At 41.5% G+C, this 19,099-nt stretch overlaps 2 protein-coding genes across 3 annotated transcripts in view; one reads left to right on the forward strand and one right to left on the reverse strand.

Annotated features, from left to right (window-relative positions):
- Nucleotides 1–1,372, reverse strand: part of HEPACAM2 (HEPACAM family member 2) — a 51,559-nt gene extending 50,187 nt beyond the window's left edge. Inside the window, exon 1 of the mRNA XM_040260290.1 lies at nucleotides 1,279–1,372. Coding sequence (XP_040116224.1) covers nucleotides 1,279–1,357 — 79 coding nt within the window. The 5' untranslated portion in view covers nucleotides 1,358–1,372. The remainder of the gene's footprint in view (nucleotides 1–1,278) is intronic.
- Nucleotides 1,373–8,252: 6,880 nt separating this feature from the next.
- The window catches only part of VPS50 (VPS50 subunit of EARP/GARPII complex), a 136,053-nt gene continuing 125,206 nt past the window's right edge, over nucleotides 8,253–19,099 (forward strand). For both annotated transcript variants that reach the window (XM_040260292.1, XM_040260293.1), the window contains exons 1-2: nucleotides 8,253–8,399; nucleotides 18,773–18,841. In XM_040260292.1, the coding sequence (XP_040116226.1) occupies nucleotides 8,367–8,399; nucleotides 18,773–18,841 (102 nt within the window). In that variant the 5' untranslated portion in view covers nucleotides 8,253–8,366. The remainder of the gene's footprint in view (nucleotides 8,400–18,772; nucleotides 18,842–19,099) is intronic.

Consider the following 19,099-nt stretch of genomic DNA (forward strand, 5'->3'; position numbering starts at 1 on the left):
ATGCTATCTATTTCTCAAAATTATGTTTAATTTTAGTTTGGTAGAATCCTTCAAATGAATTGGCTCTCAGTGCTTCCTAAAGCCAGTTGCAAAAAATTACTTAGGAAATGACAGCAGTCCCTTTGTAAAAAATTAAGCATGGCACTGCCACAAAGGATACTTTTGAAGCCCAGAAAAATGCACAAAGATAAAAACTCAGTTATGGTAATTGCTTAATTTTCCTAAAAATTTCTAAACATCTCTATAGGCTTGAATTTGACAACATAATGGAAAAACAATCACAATTATGGGAAACTCAAACATTTAAAAAAATAACAAACTGTACATTTCAAATATGTGGAATATGAACACATTAGGTATAAATGTAAATAATCACACGTACTATGAAAACTAAGCCATAAAATACCAGTAAGTGCAAGCTCTAAATACTGAAGAAGGTTAAAAACTTAAGTGGTTATTTAGCTAATTTGTTCTTAAATTTTAAGGAATAAAAGGTTTTTTGAATTCCTATCTGTTGGATATAAACAAAATAAGAAAACTGAATTGTTCTTTTAACTTGACTTTTAAAGCTGATATAGGAAGAATGGAAAAAGAATGTCTGGGGAAATTATGACATAGAAACAGTGGACTCCTCTAAATTCTAAGGATAAAGAGGAGAATGAGGGAGAAAAAAAGTAGAGGGGGAAAAATTAATTGAATTAACTATTGGGCAAAAATAAAGACTAAAGCTATTTTGGAGAAATAATACTTTTAAACACATTTCTCCCTATTGAGTATATTTTTTTATCAGTTTGGAATCTTTTTTCCCACATTTCATAAATTAGGTAAAAAACAGGTAGAGCTAACAGTTTGCCACAATATCTTTAAATAAAACAGCCACAAACTATGTTCATAAATTGTTCTAAGTTTCACAGTAAGTGGTAACAAATTCATGACCTATAAGAATATTTGCCAAAGTAGAATGCATTAAAGAGTGTTGGACCTATATATGAACTCTATAAAAAGAAGAAACACATTAAGTTTTTAGAATGTTTTAATTTTCTTAATGAGTGCTATTGACAATAATTGTTGTCTTCAGAAAACAATAGCCATCGATTGATTGAACTTTTCTCCTAAATGATCCTGTTTCTTTGCTGGAACAAACTGTGTTATTGTTAAAAGGTTCTGTGCTGTCCTTCAATTATCTGAGTGAATCTACAGCCAAGAGCAAATATTTACCTTATGCTCACAATTAAAAAAAAAAAAAGTAGTTAAAATGCACTCTACGCAGTGCCTTACCTAAGAGAAGGAGGTATATTTTGCACCGAAGGACCCCAACCCTGCTGCTGAAGGGTTCCATGAATGCATCCTCTTCCATGCACACAGTGCCCTATTCCTGGTGGCAACTCGGTTCATGGACCAGCAGCTGCTGGTTTATTTGCCAGGGAAATTAGCAGTGAGGTAACAGACCCCAGCCTGCCTCTTGCTTCTGCGATTTGAATACAGAATGAATGTGTATACAAAGGACACAGGTACTGGGAACACCTGTTATAGGCTCTGCAAGAAGACAGGCTTGTGACTTTCAGAGCCACTTCTTAGCAATTATCAGTAATCCTGAGCATGTTTCATGAATTATTCTTAGTCGTTAATTATCACCTGAAGGAAAACGTCCTTTTGGGTGACTCTAATAAAAAACAATATGCTTTAATAATCAAGAGCATATTGTGAAATTTTCTGAAAAAACAGAAGCTAGTATCCTATCATGGAAAAATGATGCCGCTATTTTGAAATTAAATTTTTTCTATGAAAATCACAGTATTTCATATATCTGCTAAAATAGTTATAAACCACCATGAAGTAACATGTAAAAGTTATATATATCTTTAAATATGTATTTTTCTGTGTATATTTCCTGTTAGAAATGTCCACCATGGGTTTATTGAGTCTATGGATTCATGTTATTTTTAAAAGCAAACCACAGGTCTGTTTCCAAGTAACACTGAATCATGGACTTCACATAATTATAACAGATAATATCTGAGGCCACATTTTCACAGCTGAAGCAGAGTAAGTGAACCAACAGCTCAGAGACCATCTTGCCTCTACAGTGGTGTCTGGGCTACGGATTTTCTGCCTGGCCTTTCACTGCCAGGCAGTGTCCTTCCGCTTAATTTACCTAGCTATAAGTTAACCCCTATTTCATTTCAAATCATCTACTGCAAGAAGGTTCCAGTCCAAGCCTCTACTATATAAAACAAAAATCTGCATCAAATCATGCAAAATTCCTTGCATAAATCATTTTTGAAAAGTAAAGGCCCACTGAAGAAGTTTGGTGATAAAATAGGCGAAGAAAGAATATTCCTCAATTGTAATTAAAGGTAAAAAAAAAAAGTGATAGTTATTTTGGAATTTAAGTTTGGAAACATATTTTGGATTAAGGCTAACAGACCTGTGTGTGTGTTCATGCTTAGTCGCGCAGTCGTGTCTAACTCTGCAACACCATGGTCTGTAGCCTGCCAGGCTCCTCTGTCCATGGGATTCTCCAGGCCAGAAAACTGGAGTGGGTTGCCGTTTTCTCTTACAGGGGATCTTCTTGACCCAGGATATCAAACTCTAGAGTCTCCCTGCATTGCAGTCAGATTTTTCACAGTCTGGGCCACCAGGACCCAGTTCGGACCTGCTCTTACTAGCAAAGTGACAGTTGGAAAACCTGACCCCTCTTCAGAGGTCACTTAATGATCTCTCCAAGCTTCAGAAAGAAAAAAAGGGGTAAGAACTTCCCCCCAGGTAGTTGTTACACCACAACTTTCTCTGTGCTACTTCTAAATCTTGTTTGTGCCATCTAGAGATTGCAGCACTTATCTCACTAAGCTCAACTGACTTTGTTGCATGTTTATTTTCCCTCTGAGTCCTAGAACACAAAGACTGGTCTAATTCATTTATGGATCCAGCATAGTGATTAACTAGTATTTTTCTTAGGTTGTTCCCCCAGAAACAAACCCCAAAGTTCCTTAGTCCGTGTCTTCTGATTCCCACTTGATGCTTGAGAAATGCCTACAAATATTAATATTGGATTTTACAAAACACAATTTGGAAAGTAATATTGAAATTCTACAGATAGCAGATAGACTCCCCCTCACATCTTTTAAATCAATATCCATCTCGAATTGTGTTTTATTAAATAAGCTCTTTCTAGTATTTTTCAAACCCAGTGCTGGTTCATGATGAACTTTTTTGGGTCCTAAGCAAAGTGAGAGAAATAAAGATGATGCAGTGAGTTTTTCCTAATGTTAAATTTACTCAGTTTAAAGGACTGATTTTTAGTCTGCACTTTTTGGGTTTCTTTTGTTATATTAAAAGATCATTTATTTTATGATACAGTGATAAGAGATGTTACATAAATAAATAAAATGTCAAAATGAATTAGATGATCTTTTCATGTCAAGACACATATTAAAGGGCTTCCCAGGTGGCACAAGCGGTAAAGAACCTGTCTGCCAGTGCAGGAGACTTAAGAGACATGGGTTCTGTCCCTGGGCTGGGAAGGCCCCACGGAGGAGGGCATGGCAACCCACTCCAGTATTCTTGCCTGAAGAATCCCAAGGACAGAGGAGCCTGGCGGGTTATAGTCCAGAGGGTCACGCAGAAATGACTTAGCATGCAAGCACATATTTAAAATTGACAGTGAGAAGCTCGTCTTGGGAAAGTGCTGAGACAAAAATCATGACAATGCGCCCTCTAGTGGCAGATAGTACGAATAAAAATCTTAACCTGCTAGAGTAACTTCAGAACTCAGGATGTTTACACAGGAAGCCACACAAGATAACGTTAAAATATAACTTCAATTGTTTTCAGTTTTTAAGGGCTATTACAGATGGTTTAAAGTGTTTTATCATTATAAGAAACTTCCCATCATCTACATCTCACATCTCACCTGTAACCCACAGAGGAGCTCTGTTCAGGAGCCTATGGATTTCAAACATCCACACTCATTATTTACTAGTAGCATAGGAATGCTTTGGAATGGTAGGAAGAATTGGGAAGGAGAGGTGGTGACATGCCAATGCCAAGGCCAACAGAGAACAGTGGCTTACCAGATGGCTCAATGGTAAAGAATCTGCCTGCCAATGCAAAAGAAGCAAGAGACAGAGGTTTGATCCCGGGGTCGGGGAAAATCGCCTGGAGAAGGGAATTCCCTGGTGGCTCAGATGGTAAAGTGTCTGCCCGCAATGTGGGAGATCTGGGTTCAATTCCTGGGTCGGGAAGATCCCCTGGAGAAGGAAATGGCAACGCATTCCAGTATTCCTGCCTAGAAAATCCCACGGACCGAGGAGCCTGGTGGGCCCCAGTCCATGGGGTCGCAAAGAGTTGGACACAACAGAGCGACTTCACTTTCACTAGTATTCTTGCCTGGAGAATCTCATGGGCAGAGGAGCTTGGTGGGCTATAGTCCATGAGATTGTAAGAGTGGGACATGACTGAGCATGCATACACGCAAGAACTGAGGAAAGCAAGCCCTGTCTTCTGTTCTAATTCGATAGATCTCAGGAAAGGTCAGAGTTTACAGGGAAGAGGTGGCTGCTAGAGAAGGCCGTCACAGTCACCCATTCCCGTGCTAACTCCTATAGAGTCAGGTCTACAGTACTGCCTCCCAGAAACCCTGATCAAGTCATAAGGCCACTAAATGATTATCAGCAACGTCTTCCTCCCAGGGCCCCTCTCCAGGTCACTGCTTTACCTTCAGCAAGTGTCCTGTTTTTCTACTACTGCTTGCTCAGGAAATGTCTTTACATTTTGCTGGGGAGGCCACATCTTTCTGCTGCTTTGATATTTATAGGGTGACTAGAAATTCATCCTGGCCCTAATCAAACCAGGATCTCTGCTTTTAAGCTTCAGAGGCTCCTTCTATTTGGGCCATCAGAAATATGCCCTTATGGAGGGGGGGTGTTGCTCGTGTGTATGTCGCTCAGTCATGTCCGACTCTTTGTGAACCTGTGACTGTAGCCCGCCAGGCTCCTCCGTCCATGGAGATTCTCCAGGCAAGAATACTGCAGTCGGTTGCCATTCCCTTCTCTAGGGGATCTTCCCAACCCAGGGATCCCAGGCCTCCTGCACTGCAGGCAGATTCTTTACTGTCTGAGCCACCAGCGAAGCCCTTATCCTACTTTACAGCTGATGCGACTGCCCTGAATCAGATCAACTTACTTCTTAGCCCGGATATTCCAATCTACAAAAACAGGGCTGGCATTCCTTCACAGAAGGACTATGATTCTAAAAACTTTTGTCAAGATTTGCTGGGAGGCCCTCCACACTTTCCACTAGTTTGTTCTGGCCTACCACTAATGACCCTCAGACAACTGTGTGAGTACTAACTAAGTCTAATGCATTTATTTATTTTTGGTTCTTTAGTTGTGGCGTGCTAATTCTTAGTTGCAGCCTGTGGAATCTTGTTCCCTGACCAGGGATTGAATCTGGGTCCCCTACATTGGGAATGTGGAGTTTAAGCCACCGGACCACCAGTGAAGTCCTCTAATAAGTTTTATATATGTAGTTTTGAAAAATGGAAATGAAGTAACATGCTTCACCTTTTTTAAAAAGTGCACTTTAGGGCTCTAGGTTTTTGTTTTTATTTTTTAGCTTAGGGAGTCAAAAAACCTATCATGTATAGTTCAACTATTTTCATAGTGTTAGGGTATGCCATTACTTTGCCGACTAAGGTCCATCTAGTCAAGGCTATGGTTTTTCCAGTGGTCACGTATGGATGTGAGAGTTGGACTGTGAAGAAGGCTGAGCGCTGAAGAATTGATGCTTTTGAACTGTGGTGTTGGAGAAGACTCTTGAGAGTCCCTTGGACTGCAAGGAGATCCAACCAGTCCATTCTGAAGGAGATCAGCCCTGGGATTTCTTGGGAAGGAATGATACTAAAGCTGAAACTCCAGTACTTTGGCCACCTCATGCGAAGAGTTGATTCACTATAAAAGACTCTGATGCTGGGAGGGATTGGGGCAGGAGGAGAAGGGGACGACCGAGGATGAGATGGCTGGATGGCATCACTGACTCGATGGACGTGAGTCTGAGTGAACTCCGGGAGTTGGTGATGGACTGGGAGGCATGGCGTGCTGCGATTCATGGGGTCGCAAAGAGTTGGACACGACTGAGCGACTGAACTGAACTGATGCTGAATTAGGGCATATATTTTATTTAGACAATAGCACTGATTTACTTTCCATGCTTCTACTATTATAGCTACAGCCTTTGAACTTTTAGAGGCCTGGTTTGTCCATTTCCTTTTAGTTAAAAAGAAACATACTAAAATGTAGAGGATTAAGAATTAAATAGAGTTTTAATGCTTTCTTGCCTTTTCAGGTCAAGCAGATACAGAAATCACTCTTTTCCTCAATTTGGTTGATAGGAAAAAACCAAATGAAAGAAAAAAAAAAAAGCTTCTCTTTTTTGGTCACCTCCAACCTTGTGTATGAGGGAAAAAATTGTGGGTCTGGATCTGGGTTCATTCTAAACAGTGTATTTTAAATGCTACAGCTGGCTGCCTATAAAAATCACTGAAGGTCTTAAAGAACTCCCACAAAAATGGTAACAACTGTACCCTCCTCAGGTGAATCTGAACAATCAAGTTTGAGAACTACTGGACTTAGATCCTCTCTAATACATACAGTTTAACTAAATTGTAAACTCCTTAAGGATCCTGATTGTATTTTATCAATCTGAAGTGCTCAGAACAGGGTTGACTAGTGCCCAGAAATCAACAAATGTTTAGTGAATTGGGTTTCATTTCATATGCTAATATGGCCAGCAGTTTCTTTCAGACTTCGAATCAATAAGAACTGTCTGGCAATTAAGATTATAACAGGTAATCCGCTGTAATGAACTACACTAAGGTTGCCCAAAAGGCACTGGAATTTCTTCACGGGGTTAGACGTAATAGAGTCAGAAAAGCATATAGGTAAGCATATATTTCAAAAGGAACTGTCAGGCACAGTGATAAAACTATCCACAGGGTGGTTCTGTTGGAGTAGAGAACTGTGTAGGATTACGACTATAATACTTCATAATTATGAAGTGCCTTACAGTTTATAAATTGCATTCACTTACTTGTGTGGATAAGTGAGATACCACGTGTAAAGCTATTAGCAAGGTTTCTGACAGGTAACAAGCTCTCAATACATGTGTGCTATTGTTAGCTCTGGGTCACTTTTTCTGTTATTCTTATAATTGGAAAGTTCTTTCTTAAATTGAGCCCCCAAAGACCCCCCCCTATTGCTTTCCTCAATGTAACTAAACTGCTGAAAGTTGAAAAGAGGACATTAAAGTGACATGCCTTATTACTGTTCAGTTCAGTTCAGTTCAGTCGCTCAGTCGTGTCCGGCTCTTTGCGACCCCATGAATCGCAGCTCGCCAGGCCTCCCTGTCCATCACCAGCTCCCGGAGTTCACTCAGGCTCACGTCCATCGAGTCCGTGATGCCATCCAGCCATCTCATCCTCGGTCGTCCCCTCTCCTCCTGCCCCCAATCCCTCCCAGCATCAGAGTCTTTTCCAATGAGTCAACTCTTTGCATGAGGTGGCCAAAGTACTGGAGTTTCAGCTTCAGCATCATTCCCTCCAAAGAAATCCCAGGGCTGATCTCCTTCAGAATGTACTGGTTGGATCTCCTTGCGTTGCTATATTAATATTTTCTATCTTGATTTGCCTTAGATTAAACAGGTGGTAAAACGATAAGTGAGGAGTTAAATCCTTTGGTTTTAGTTTTCTGCTGTTAATACCAACGCTGAGGGAGAAGAGCCCTAACCTGGACAGCCAGCCCTGGACAAGCTGGACAAGCCCTTTCCTCAGGCCCAGCCCAGCGCCACCTGGGGAATGCCAAGTTCTCTTTGAGCGTCCAGCCCCTTCGCGTCAGCCTGTCGTCCTTTCCCTTCGCCCCAGAGACCAGGTGGGGTTTCCTCCACTACATCCCTAGGGGGCCTCAAGTCAGTCAGGTTTATATACTGTCTCCTCAGTATTTGTTCCTGGTCACCTAAGAATTAAGTTTTTGCCGCCTCCCCGAAGCAGAGCTACCGATACCTAGTACCTCTTTAAAGACCGGCGACTGCCGCGGTCTCTCAGGGCAACAAGTTTTGTGCCCTTATCCGAAGCGACAGCTGTTTTGCTTGCCGGGAAATGTAGTACCTGGACCGTTCTCTCGCCTCCATTGCAGGGGCGACGGCAGCCGGAGGACTACAATTCCCAGCATGCTAAGGGAAAGGAAGGGAAACCCAGGTCGGCAGTTCCATGTGACCACTCACTATGGCTTCCCTGTGTCGGGGCCAGCAGTTTGGTGGTTGTGAGTGATTTGTTAGTTCTCTGCTGCAAGATACCGCCTCACGAATAAGACATGCAAAAAATCAAATCTCTTATGACCCGGCAGGTAAGTTGCAGAGGCTGAAGCAAAGGTCTTCTTCATCTCTGCTGGGAGAGGAGCCGAGATATTCTGTCCCTGGGCCGCAGGCAAGCAGATAGCCAAGTTATAGGTGGTGGCAGGTGGCAGGAGCACTATAAATTCCGGGCACACCCTGGAAAACTCACCTGACCCGCGGGGTTCGGAGCCTTGCTCAGGTGGGACCCGGTGACCCAAGAACATTCCTTCAGATAAGGCCAATGAGGGAGCCGGAGGCTCTCTTTGTCTCCCCCTCCCCACTTTTGCCAGTTTTCCAGTGATCGCCCTAGCTATACTGCCGGGTTCCCTTTATCCCCAAGCTGCCTGATTGTCTGAGGGTGGCCTGGGTGGAAGTGAGGTCTGTGCAATAGAGATGACTAGAAAGAGTGGGGTGGGGGATGGGGGTGGGGAAAGCAGTAATTTGAAGGCAGAATTGATATTGATAGCTTTATGCTTTTGGGCAAGTCCCTAAATCTAGTAGCATGAGTTTTCTTATGTGAAAGTGAGAATAATAATTATTTTTGTTCATTTTGTTTCAAAGTTCTGTTATAAAAGTCATCAGTAAGTTAGTGTGTGTGAAATGATACTTTAAAAAAGTAATTGTCATGGCAAAATAATGATCTTTTATTTTTTGCCAGAATGTTAAATCTTGAGTAAAAACTTGGCTGTTTTCTGTCATAAATTAGAGGGATATCCTAATAACGTGTCAGCTTCTTTCAAATCAGAAATGGCAGAAATCCACTTTTATGTACTTGTTGATTATGGTTTGGTTTTAGATACCTTTATTTGTTTCAGCTCTCATATTTTACTAGAATTGATCATTCTTTATTATTTTTATATTAGAGAGGGTAATTTAGATTAGAATTTTAAATCAGTGTCATCTTGAGAACTTTGGAGAATGTTGAGGCAAAGCATTTAGTGAAAGTTTCATTTGTGAATATTTTTGTTGTTCATGGAAAAAAGACTATAAATTCCAAATTAAATTCTTATTTGATAGTTTAGAATTTGAGAGACATCTGAGTAGATTACACATTGTTGGTCTCTGGTAAAGAATACACAAATTCTATGTGATTATTTTCCTCTGTCAAATTATGTTGTTATTGTCATGAAGATAAAGTTTTAAAGTTCTGTGAATTATAAAATATATAATTAAGTGGATAGTAAAATTTGGCAGTTCCTTACGTTTGTTGAGTCCTGGTCTTATGCTTCATAACACTTCTTTCTTGAGGATGGGTTTGAATCCTGGTCCATCCTGTAGCTTTGTGACCTTGAGCAACTTTACTTAAAGAAAAAAAAATTTAGTTTTTAATTGAAGAATAATTGATTTACAGAATTTTGTTGGTTTCTGTCAAACATCAACATGAATCAGCCATAGGTATACATATGTCTCCTCCCTCTTAAACCTCTCTCCCATCTCCCGCCCCGTCCCACCCCTCTAGGTTGATACAGAACCCCTGTTTGAGTTCCCTAAGTCATACAGCAAATTCCCATTAGCTGTCTATTTTACATACGGTGATGTAAGTGTCCCTGTTACTCTGCACACATCTCGCCCCGCCCCCGCCCCACCGTGTCTGCAGGCCTGTTCTCTGTCTGCGTCTCCATTGCTGCCCTGCAGATAATTTCATCAGTACCATCTTTCTAGATTCCACATATATGTGTTAGTATACGATATTTATCTTTCTCTTTCTGACTTACTTCCCTGTATAATAGGCTCCAGGTTCACCCACCTCATTAGAACTGACTCAAATGCGTTCCTTTTTATGGTTGAGTCATATCCCATTGTATATATGTACCACAGCTGCTTTATCCATTCATCTCTCAGTGGACATCTAGGTTGCTTCCATGTTCTACCTATTGTAAACAGTGCTGCAATGAACATTGGGATACGTGTGTCTTTTTCAGTTTTGGTTTTCTCAGTGTAAATGCTTAGTAGTGGAATTGCTGGGTCATATGGTGGTTTTATTCCTAGTTTTTTAAGGAATCTCCATACTCTCTTCTGTAGTGGCTGTATCAATTTACATCCCCACCAGCAGTGTGAGAGGGTTCTCTTTTCTTCACACCCTCTCCAGCATTTATTATTTATAGACTTTTTGATGATGGCCATTCTGACTGGTGTGTGGTGATACCTCATTGTAGTTCTGATTTGCATTTCTCTAATAATGAGCGATGTTGAGCATCTTTTCATGTGTTTGTTAGCCTTATGTATGTCTCCTTTGGAGAAATGTCTGTTTAGGTCTTTTCCCCACTTTTTGATTGGGTTTTTGTTTTTCTCGTATTGAGTTGTACGAGCTGCTTGTATATTTTGGAAATTAATCCTTTATCAGTTGTTTCATTTGCTATTATTTTCTCCCATTCTGAGGGTTGCCTTTTCACTTTGTTTATAGTTTTTTTTTTTTTTTTTTGCTGTGCAAAAGCCTTTGAACTTAACTGGGTCCAGCTTGTTTATTTTTGTTTTTATTTTCATTACTTCAGGAGGAGGGTCATAGTGGATCTTGCTTTGATTTATATCATTGAGTGTTCTGCCTATGTTTTCCTCTAAGAATTTTATAGTTTCTGGTCTTATATTTAGGTCTTTAATCCATTTTGTGTTTATCTTTGTGTATGGTGTTAGGAAGTGTTCTAACTTCATTCTTTTACACATAGCTGTCCAGTTTTCCCAGCTCCATTTAATGAAGAGGTTATCCTTGCCCCATTGTTACCTTTTTTGAACATCTGTTTTCACATCTTTCTAACAGGAATGATAGCATGTATCACATGGGGCTTTCCTAGCAGTGTTTATATGATATGATCAAAGTAAAGAGATCAAGGAGTTAACAGTTCCTGGGGCTAACAAAGAAGTGCATAACCGCAGAAATTATCTCAGTGGCTGCACTGATGGTAGAAAAGTGGGAAAACTGGAAGCTGGCTGTTGCAGAAATTCAAGCAGTCGTTGATTTCAGGCTGACTTTGGTAGCCATTTGACTTTTAAAACTATACACTTTCTGTACATTATACCACTAACGCCCCTAAACTGCCTCTGGCATGCTGAATTTGGACTTTGGTGCAGCAGCTAAGTTTGGTGCTGTCTCCTGTTGCTTGCTGGTGGTTCAGTGTAGTCAACATTGCCATCATTGTACTCTGGTTGGTTTGTTTTCTAACCCTAATTTGTAAGAGTGAGTGAGAGAGAAAAAATACAAAAGTCCAGATAACCAGTGATAATAAGTTTATGTCTACCGAATGTAGTGAAATTTTTCTGAAAATGGTAACTCTTCAGCCTCAGTCATTTGTTTATTGGATTGAGCAGGTAAAATCTGTGCTTAGTTGGGATAGGAAAAAAAAAAAAAGCTAAAGAACACATACAAAAAGTTGGAACTGTACTGTATAGAAGGTGAGGTAAAATTAGTTTCACACAGATTTTTAAGGTCATCCTAATTATATTTGTTTGTGGCTTGACTTCCACATATTTGTGTGTGTTAGTTGCTCAGTCATGTCTGACGCTTTGCAACTCCGTGGACTGTAGCCCGCCAGGCTCCTTTGTCCACGGGATTCTTCAGGCAAGAACACTGGAGTGGGTTGCTATTCCTTTCAGTAGGGGATCTTCCTGACCCAGGGATCAAACTTGGATCTCCTGCATTGCAGGCAGATTCTTTACTGTGTGACCCACCAGAGAAGCCTCATATTTAATCATTATTCATACACTTTTTATGAATCTACGAGGTATGAAAGTAGGGTGCTGCCTAGCATTGGGAATTTTATTTGTACTGTATATTGTTAGGTTCAATATAGCAGTATTACAAATAAATACAAAGAAAGATGTTTCTTTTTGGAGGGTCTGAAGAATATGCTGACAATATATTGCTGTTAATGTGAAGAGGTAGGAAATTAAGGTCTCTGACACTTTTTGGCATTTCAGCTCTCCAAGGATCTTGGTTTGGAGGAGAGCGTAGAGCAGCCTTTGTTAGCTCTCTCTGTTTACATGAGTTCCTTTGTTCTGCTTTCTCCATGATGCTGGCCTCTGTTCTTTCAGTTTGTTCAACAAGTGCTTACCGAACTCTATGTACCAGGCACCATTCTAAGTCTGGGGAATGCAGCAGTAACAGAAGAGACATGTGTGAAGGCAGTCATGGTGATACATGTTTCAGAGGAATAGAGGATAGAGAGTTCTGGGAGTTGTTGGCGATTTAGGGTCATTTATAACTTTCAGATGGGGCTTTCCAGGTGGCTCAGTGGTAAAGAATCCTTCTCCCAATGCAGGAGGTGAGGGACGTAGGTTTGATCCCTGAGTCTGGAAGGTCCCCTGCGAGAGGAAATGGCACCTTACTCCAATATTCTTGCCTGGGAAATTCCATGGACAGAGGAGCCTGGTGGGCTACAGTCCATGGGGTCGCAAAGAGTCAGGCACGACTGAGCAGCTGAGCACACACAGCACGTACTTTTTAGATACAGTGGCCAGAGAAGGCCTCTGTGAGAAGGTGACATTTGAGGTGAAACCTGAAGGGGTGAGGGAGTGAGCTCTGAGGATGTCTGGGGAGGCGCCTTCTGGGTGGAAGGGAAAGCAGATGCAGAGGCCTTGAGGCAGGAGCGTCTCTGAAGGGCAGCAAGAGCCCAGTGTGGGAGGAATGAAGTGAGTGATGAGAGAAATGGTCGGAGATGAGGTCAGAGGGCAAGGGCAGGAAGCCAGAGCACGTAGAGTCTCATCTCCATCTCATCTTCTCCCCTTCTCTTCTCACTCATGGTAAGGCCAGGGTGACCAGTAAGGATGCTAATACAGTAATCCAAGTGAGACAGGATATGGGCCTTCCTCAGGATGCTAGCAGTGGGGGTGTTGAGAAAAGGTCAGATCCTGGATATATTGTGAATGTGGAGTTGACAGAATTTCTTAATAGATCGGATTTAATAGATCGGATTTGGGCTGTGAGAGAAAGAGAAACTTCAAGGTTGACTCCAAATGGTTTGGCCCCAGCAACTGGAAGAACTGAATTGACCTGGGTAAGATCGAGGGAGGAACAGATTGAAGGAAGGAAGCAAGTTTTTAGACTTGTTCATTTGAAAGCCTCTTGGCTGTTTGGAGGAAGAAAGTAGGCAGTTGGCTGAAAGAGCTTGAATTTTTGAGGCGAAATCCAGGGTGTAGGTGAACATTTAGGAGTCACGAGCATAAGGAGGGTGTGTATGCTAGTTAAGATCACCAATGGCGTAAGTGTAGAAATAAAACAAGAGTCCACAGTTGGAGCTTTTGAGGACTCCGTGTTCTGAGCTCGGGGATTTAGGAAGGCAGATTGAGAAGGAGCAGTGTGGTGAGCAGCATCCCCCTGGAAGCGTTCTCCTGCATCCCAAGGAGCATCCCAAAGAGCATCTCTCCTCTAGCAGATGCTCAGTACATATCTGTTGGATAAAGAGACCGTCCCAAGCAGTTGCTGCTGCTGCTGCTGCTGCTAAGTTGCTTCAGTCATGTCCGACTCTGTGCGACCCCATAGACGGCAGCCCACCAGGCTCCCCTGTCCCTGGGATTCTCCAGGCAAGAACACTGGAGTGGGTTGCCATTTCCTTCTCCAATGCATGAAAGTGAAAAGTCAAAGTGAAGTTGCTCAGTCGTGTCCGACTCTTAGCGACCCCATGGACTGCAGCCTACCAGGCTCCTCCGTCCATGGGATTTTCCAGGCGAGAGTACTGGAGTGGGGTGCCATTGCCTTCTCCAATCCCAAGAAGTTAGGTCCAAGCAAAGAACCGAAAAGAAGAGGGAGTGATCAGCTGTGTTAAATGCTGCACACGGACTGTGGAGGATGAGAATGGGAGTGTGCCTGTGCACTGAGCAGCAGTGAGGTCATCGGTGGCTCCTCAGCAGTGCTGGGCAGGGTAGTGAGGAGGAATGCCCGATGCGGGTGGGCTTGAGAGACACCGAGGGCTGAGTGTAAACACTCTGAATTTTGCCGAAACTTTTGCTTGAAAAGAGAAGGAATCACAAACCGCGTTACATGCTCCTTTTGATCATTGGGACCTACATTGCTGGTCTCATCGATGGAAGTTGAAGATTCACATAGACGAAACAGAAGTAAATCTGAATGTAATCTGATTCGGCAAAGAAAGTTGCAGAGGCAGGGATTATGTCTGATGGATTTTGTATAGGGAAATTATGAAAACAAAAGCCAGGTACAAAAGAAAATCCAACAATGGCTAATGATTAGAGTGAAAGTTTCAATTTAATAAAGGCAGAGCACTATAGTTATAGAACCTGAAGCTCCAATACTTCGGCCACCTGATGTGAAGAGACGACTCGTTGGAAAAGACCCTGATGCTGGGAAAGGCAAAAAGGAGAAGAGGGCGGCAGGGGATAAGATGGTTAGATAGCATCACCAACTCGGTGGACATGATCCTGAGTAAACTCTGGGAGATAGTGGAGGACAGAGGAGCCTGGCATGCTGCAGTCCATGGGGTCACAAAAAGTCGGACGTGACTTAGCAACTGAACAACAGCAGCAGCGTAGTTATAACCATGACTTCCTGCTTTAAGAGGTGAAGGTAAAATAAAAATGATGACTTCATATTTGTTAATAGAAATTTATAAAATTGCTACTCAGATCTATAATCCTAAAATAGGGATGAGTGTCAGATATTGTGCTTTGAGGAATTTATCTTAACTCTTGGTTTCTGTCTTGATGAGATAAAAGCATTTCTCTGTGATGTTCAGAATAATCGTCAACATTTAAAGGGTGTTTATCATGTACCAGACACTGTTTATGACCTCTCATATACGTTATCTCCTTTATCCCTTATAAGAGCCTCTGAGTTATTGTTACTATCATTAGACTGTGATGATAGGCACGTTGTTCAAGATGGCAGAAGCCATTCTTTGAATCCCTTGCTTTCTAACATGGATATAGGGTTTCCAGTTTTTATTACTTTTATTTTGTACATTTGGTGAAAAGTTGCCATGTATTAATATTAGTAGCAAATTATTGTGTGATAACTAACTTGCAGGCAAGGTGTTTTTCTAGATACTGGTATATCCCACTTGTTTGCTTGTTTTAGACATTGGATTCTTTCCTCGTAACTCTGGGGCAAGAGAAAATGACACCTGATATATTCTTCCAAGAATTTCTGTTAGGTTGGTTAAACAAATGGTTTGTTTAAAAGGCATGAACATTGTATTTTAAAAAGATATTTTAGGGTTGGTTGTGGTTTTGAATCAAATTATGAAGTTTTACTCTTATGTATGTGTATATGAATGCATAGAAATGTGTGTATATAAAATATATTTTGTTGCTGTTCAGTTGCTAAGTCGGGTCTGACTCTTAGAAATCCCATGCACTATAGCATGTGGGGGTCCTCTTCCTGCCACTCCCTCCCTGAGTTTGCTCGAATTCATATCCATTGAGTCAGTGATGCTCTCTAACCATCTCATCCTCCGTCACCCCCTTTTCCTTTTGCATCGGGGTTTTTTCATCTTTTCCAGCATCAGGTTTTTTTCCAGTGAGTCAGATGTTCGTATCATGTGGCCAAAGTATTGGAGCTTCACCTTCAGCATCAGTCCTTCCAATGGATATTCAGGGTTGACTTCCTTTAGGATGGACTGGTTTGATCTCCTTGCAGTCCAAGGGGTAATTCTGTAATCCAGCCTTGCCCTCTCCACCGCTTTTGGTGCTATGTCCTTATGATGACTGTTGGTGAGAAACTGGGACAAGGAAGAAAACACACACACACCAGTAGTTTCACGCTTTAATTTTCTCACTCAATGTAAGACTTTAAGCTTCAGTGCATGCATTCATGCTCAGTCGTGGCTGACTCTTTGCGACCCTGTGGACTGTAGCCCACAGGTTTCTCTGTCCATGAAATTTTCCAAGCAAGAAAACTGGAGTGGATTGTCATTTCCTACTCCAAGGGAATCTTCCCGACCCAGGGATCGAACCCGTGTGTCTCGCGTCTTCTGTATTGGCAGGCAGACTCTTTACTACTGCGCCATCTGGGAAGCCCTTAAGCTTCCATATGCTGTTCTTATTCCTGCAGATTTCCCTAGAAACTTCATTTTAAAGTCAGTTTCATGTTCTCATGGGAACAGGGTTTTAATTAGCTGGAGGTTGGAGCCTAACCAAGGCTCCAAATAGGTTACTAATCTCTTTGGTGTTTACTCTGTTCCTGGAATTGTGCTAGCCCTAGGCTAGAGAGGCAAACAGAACTTGGTCTTTCCCTTCTCTTGGGTCCAGAGAGAGAGGTATGTTTACTATTTAAAAGTTTGCTACTCTGGCAGAGGTGTTGGGAAATGTTTAGCAGGGTTTCCAAAACATTAGAAATGATAGCAGTCACCTGGGTTGCTTGTTAAAATGCAATTCCTTGCCCTGATCCAGAAATACCTATTTATTAGATCTGTGGTGAGACTTGGGAAAAAACTTCCTAGGTGATGGAGCTGGTCCATAGGCAATGCTGAGAAATAGTGTTTCTTTGAAACATAGGATTTAGGAAAATTTCATAGAGGAGCTCTGAAAGTGGGGTGTTGGTTTGGTGGGTTGGAATGAGAGAGCAAGAAGGGTGTGGGGGGAGGAAGATGGAGAGAAGAGAGAGGACAAGAGAGGGAGAGAGAGTATGGATGGAGAGAGAGAGAGGAGAGGGAGAGAAGGCTGGTGGAGGGGGGCATTTTCTGGGGAAAATGGAAGATTGGGGATGAAGCAGAGCACCTTGTCATAAAAAAATTATAGCTGTGATTGGTGGCATTTTATATTAGGGAAGATAAAATATACACCTCTATAATTTAAAGATGAGTAAGTTCCACTCTAAGTCTCAAATAAATGTGCCATATATTTTGGTTACTATGGACACCAGAAGGCCAGTAGAGGATAGCTAAAGGACAGAAACTCAACAGCATAAATCTCTCCTTAAGTTCATGTACCGGCTGATTTTGCTTCCAGACTATTATCACAGGGATTTTAGGGGTCTGCTTTGAATAGCCTATGTTAAAAAGAGGCTTTTAAAGAAAATTTAAATTGCGCACTTCTTTTCTGTCTTGATAACTTTCCCTGGTGCCCAAATGAGACTGTCAGAATCCCTGAATTCTTGAATCAGAATCCCTGAATACAGAAAGTTGTTGTATAGTCACGCAGTCGTGTCCGACTCTTTGCTACGTCATCCATGAACCATAGCCCACCAGGCTCCTCTGTCCATGGGATGCTCCAGGAAAGAATCCTGGAGTGGGTTGCCATTTCCTTCTCCAGGGGATCTTCCTGGCCCAGGGATCGAGCCTGGGTCTCCAGCTTGGCAGGCAGATTGTTGACCACTGAGCCCTGAGGGAACCTGGAATAGACAAAGCACCAAAGAGCTAAAGCAGCGAGATGTGACATTTAACTCTGTTATGTGGTATGAATTGGGTACATTGATGAGAACGATAAGGTAAATCCTAGGGATTACTTATGTATTAGTTAAGCCTTTATCATTTAAAAATTTATCATTATTTAAAAATCTTTGGTTAGCTCAGTCATAATGCTTGGACCTTTTTGCCAAGGTCCAACTTGGCAAATGAATTTGGTCCTGATTCATAGATGAGTGCTTTTATGGAATGCTTTTTGTCACCCACGTTTCTTCTCTTTTGGTTGATTTTGAATAATGGTTAACTTGGACTTCAGCCATTAGGTATTAAGTTGCCAATATAGTGACTTTATCTTGAATTTCCAAAAGTCCATCTTTCCTTGATTTAATAATAGTACTGTATGTATTGTGACAGCTGTTTTTAGAAACATATTCTATATATTGTACAACAGGAACATGCCTTTTTAAAATGGTGATTTTTGTTTCCGTAAGTATAGTCTAACTTAGGGTTGAGAAATGTGAATGGAAAGTCTTTTGCTATCAGCTGATGGGCTCAGTGAAAGAAGAGGAAGGCTTTGCAGCTTATTTTTTTTAAAGACATTATGTTCATTTATTGATATATTCACATCTTTGTTGCTGCTCAGTTGCTCAGTTGCGTCTCTTTGTGACCCCATGGACTACAGCACATCAGGCTTCCCTGTCCTTCATTACTTCCAGAGTTTACTCAAACTCATCCTCTGTCTTCCCCTTCTCCTCCTGCCTTCAATCTTTTCCAGCATCAGGGTCTTTTCCAATGAGTGGGCTCTTTGAATGAGGTGGCCTTTCTTTAAAAAATTGTTGAATGGTCGTGACAGTACTCAAACCTTTTGTCCTTCTATTCTTCATCTTTTTTTTGACTCCTCCTGCAGTTCTATCTATATAATAAAATGTTAAAAAGCAACTGTTCAAGGAGATAAACAAATCGCACATACCTGCACATCAAAATCAATAAACTTGGTGGTAATATAACAAGACAAACAAGCAAGTAAGTATTTTCTCTCATGTTACAGTTCTGCAGCACAGTTGAAATTCTTCTCTCTCTTTTTTTTTTTGAAGGGTCTGAAAAGTCCCCCAGAGAGCCTCAGTGATCTTGGTGCCATTGAGAGTCTCCGGGTCCCTGGAAAGGTATTGATCTACATGAGTGAGCGTGACTTTTGCTTCCTGAAGAAAATATTATTGCCTTTGGATACTAATTGATTCACAGAAGCTTTTCCCTCCCACAGGCATATGGTTGTTGTGATGAGCTGGGTAAAGTTTTATAATGCAGTAGGCTTGGGGCTTGTTTTTGCTCTCATCCTCATTGGGATGCAGTATGATTCATTATTGTGAAGCAGAAAATGCGAAATTGATAAATTTAGAGTTGATTACTGCATCAAATTCTTT

The sequence above is a fragment of the Oryx dammah genome, unplaced genomic scaffold (genome assembly GCF_014754425.2).
Source record: "Oryx dammah isolate SB20612 unplaced genomic scaffold, SCBI_Odam_1.1 HiC_scaffold_18, whole genome shotgun sequence".
In the NCBI taxonomy this organism is placed as follows: Eukaryota; Metazoa; Chordata; class Mammalia; order Artiodactyla; family Bovidae; genus Oryx; species Oryx dammah.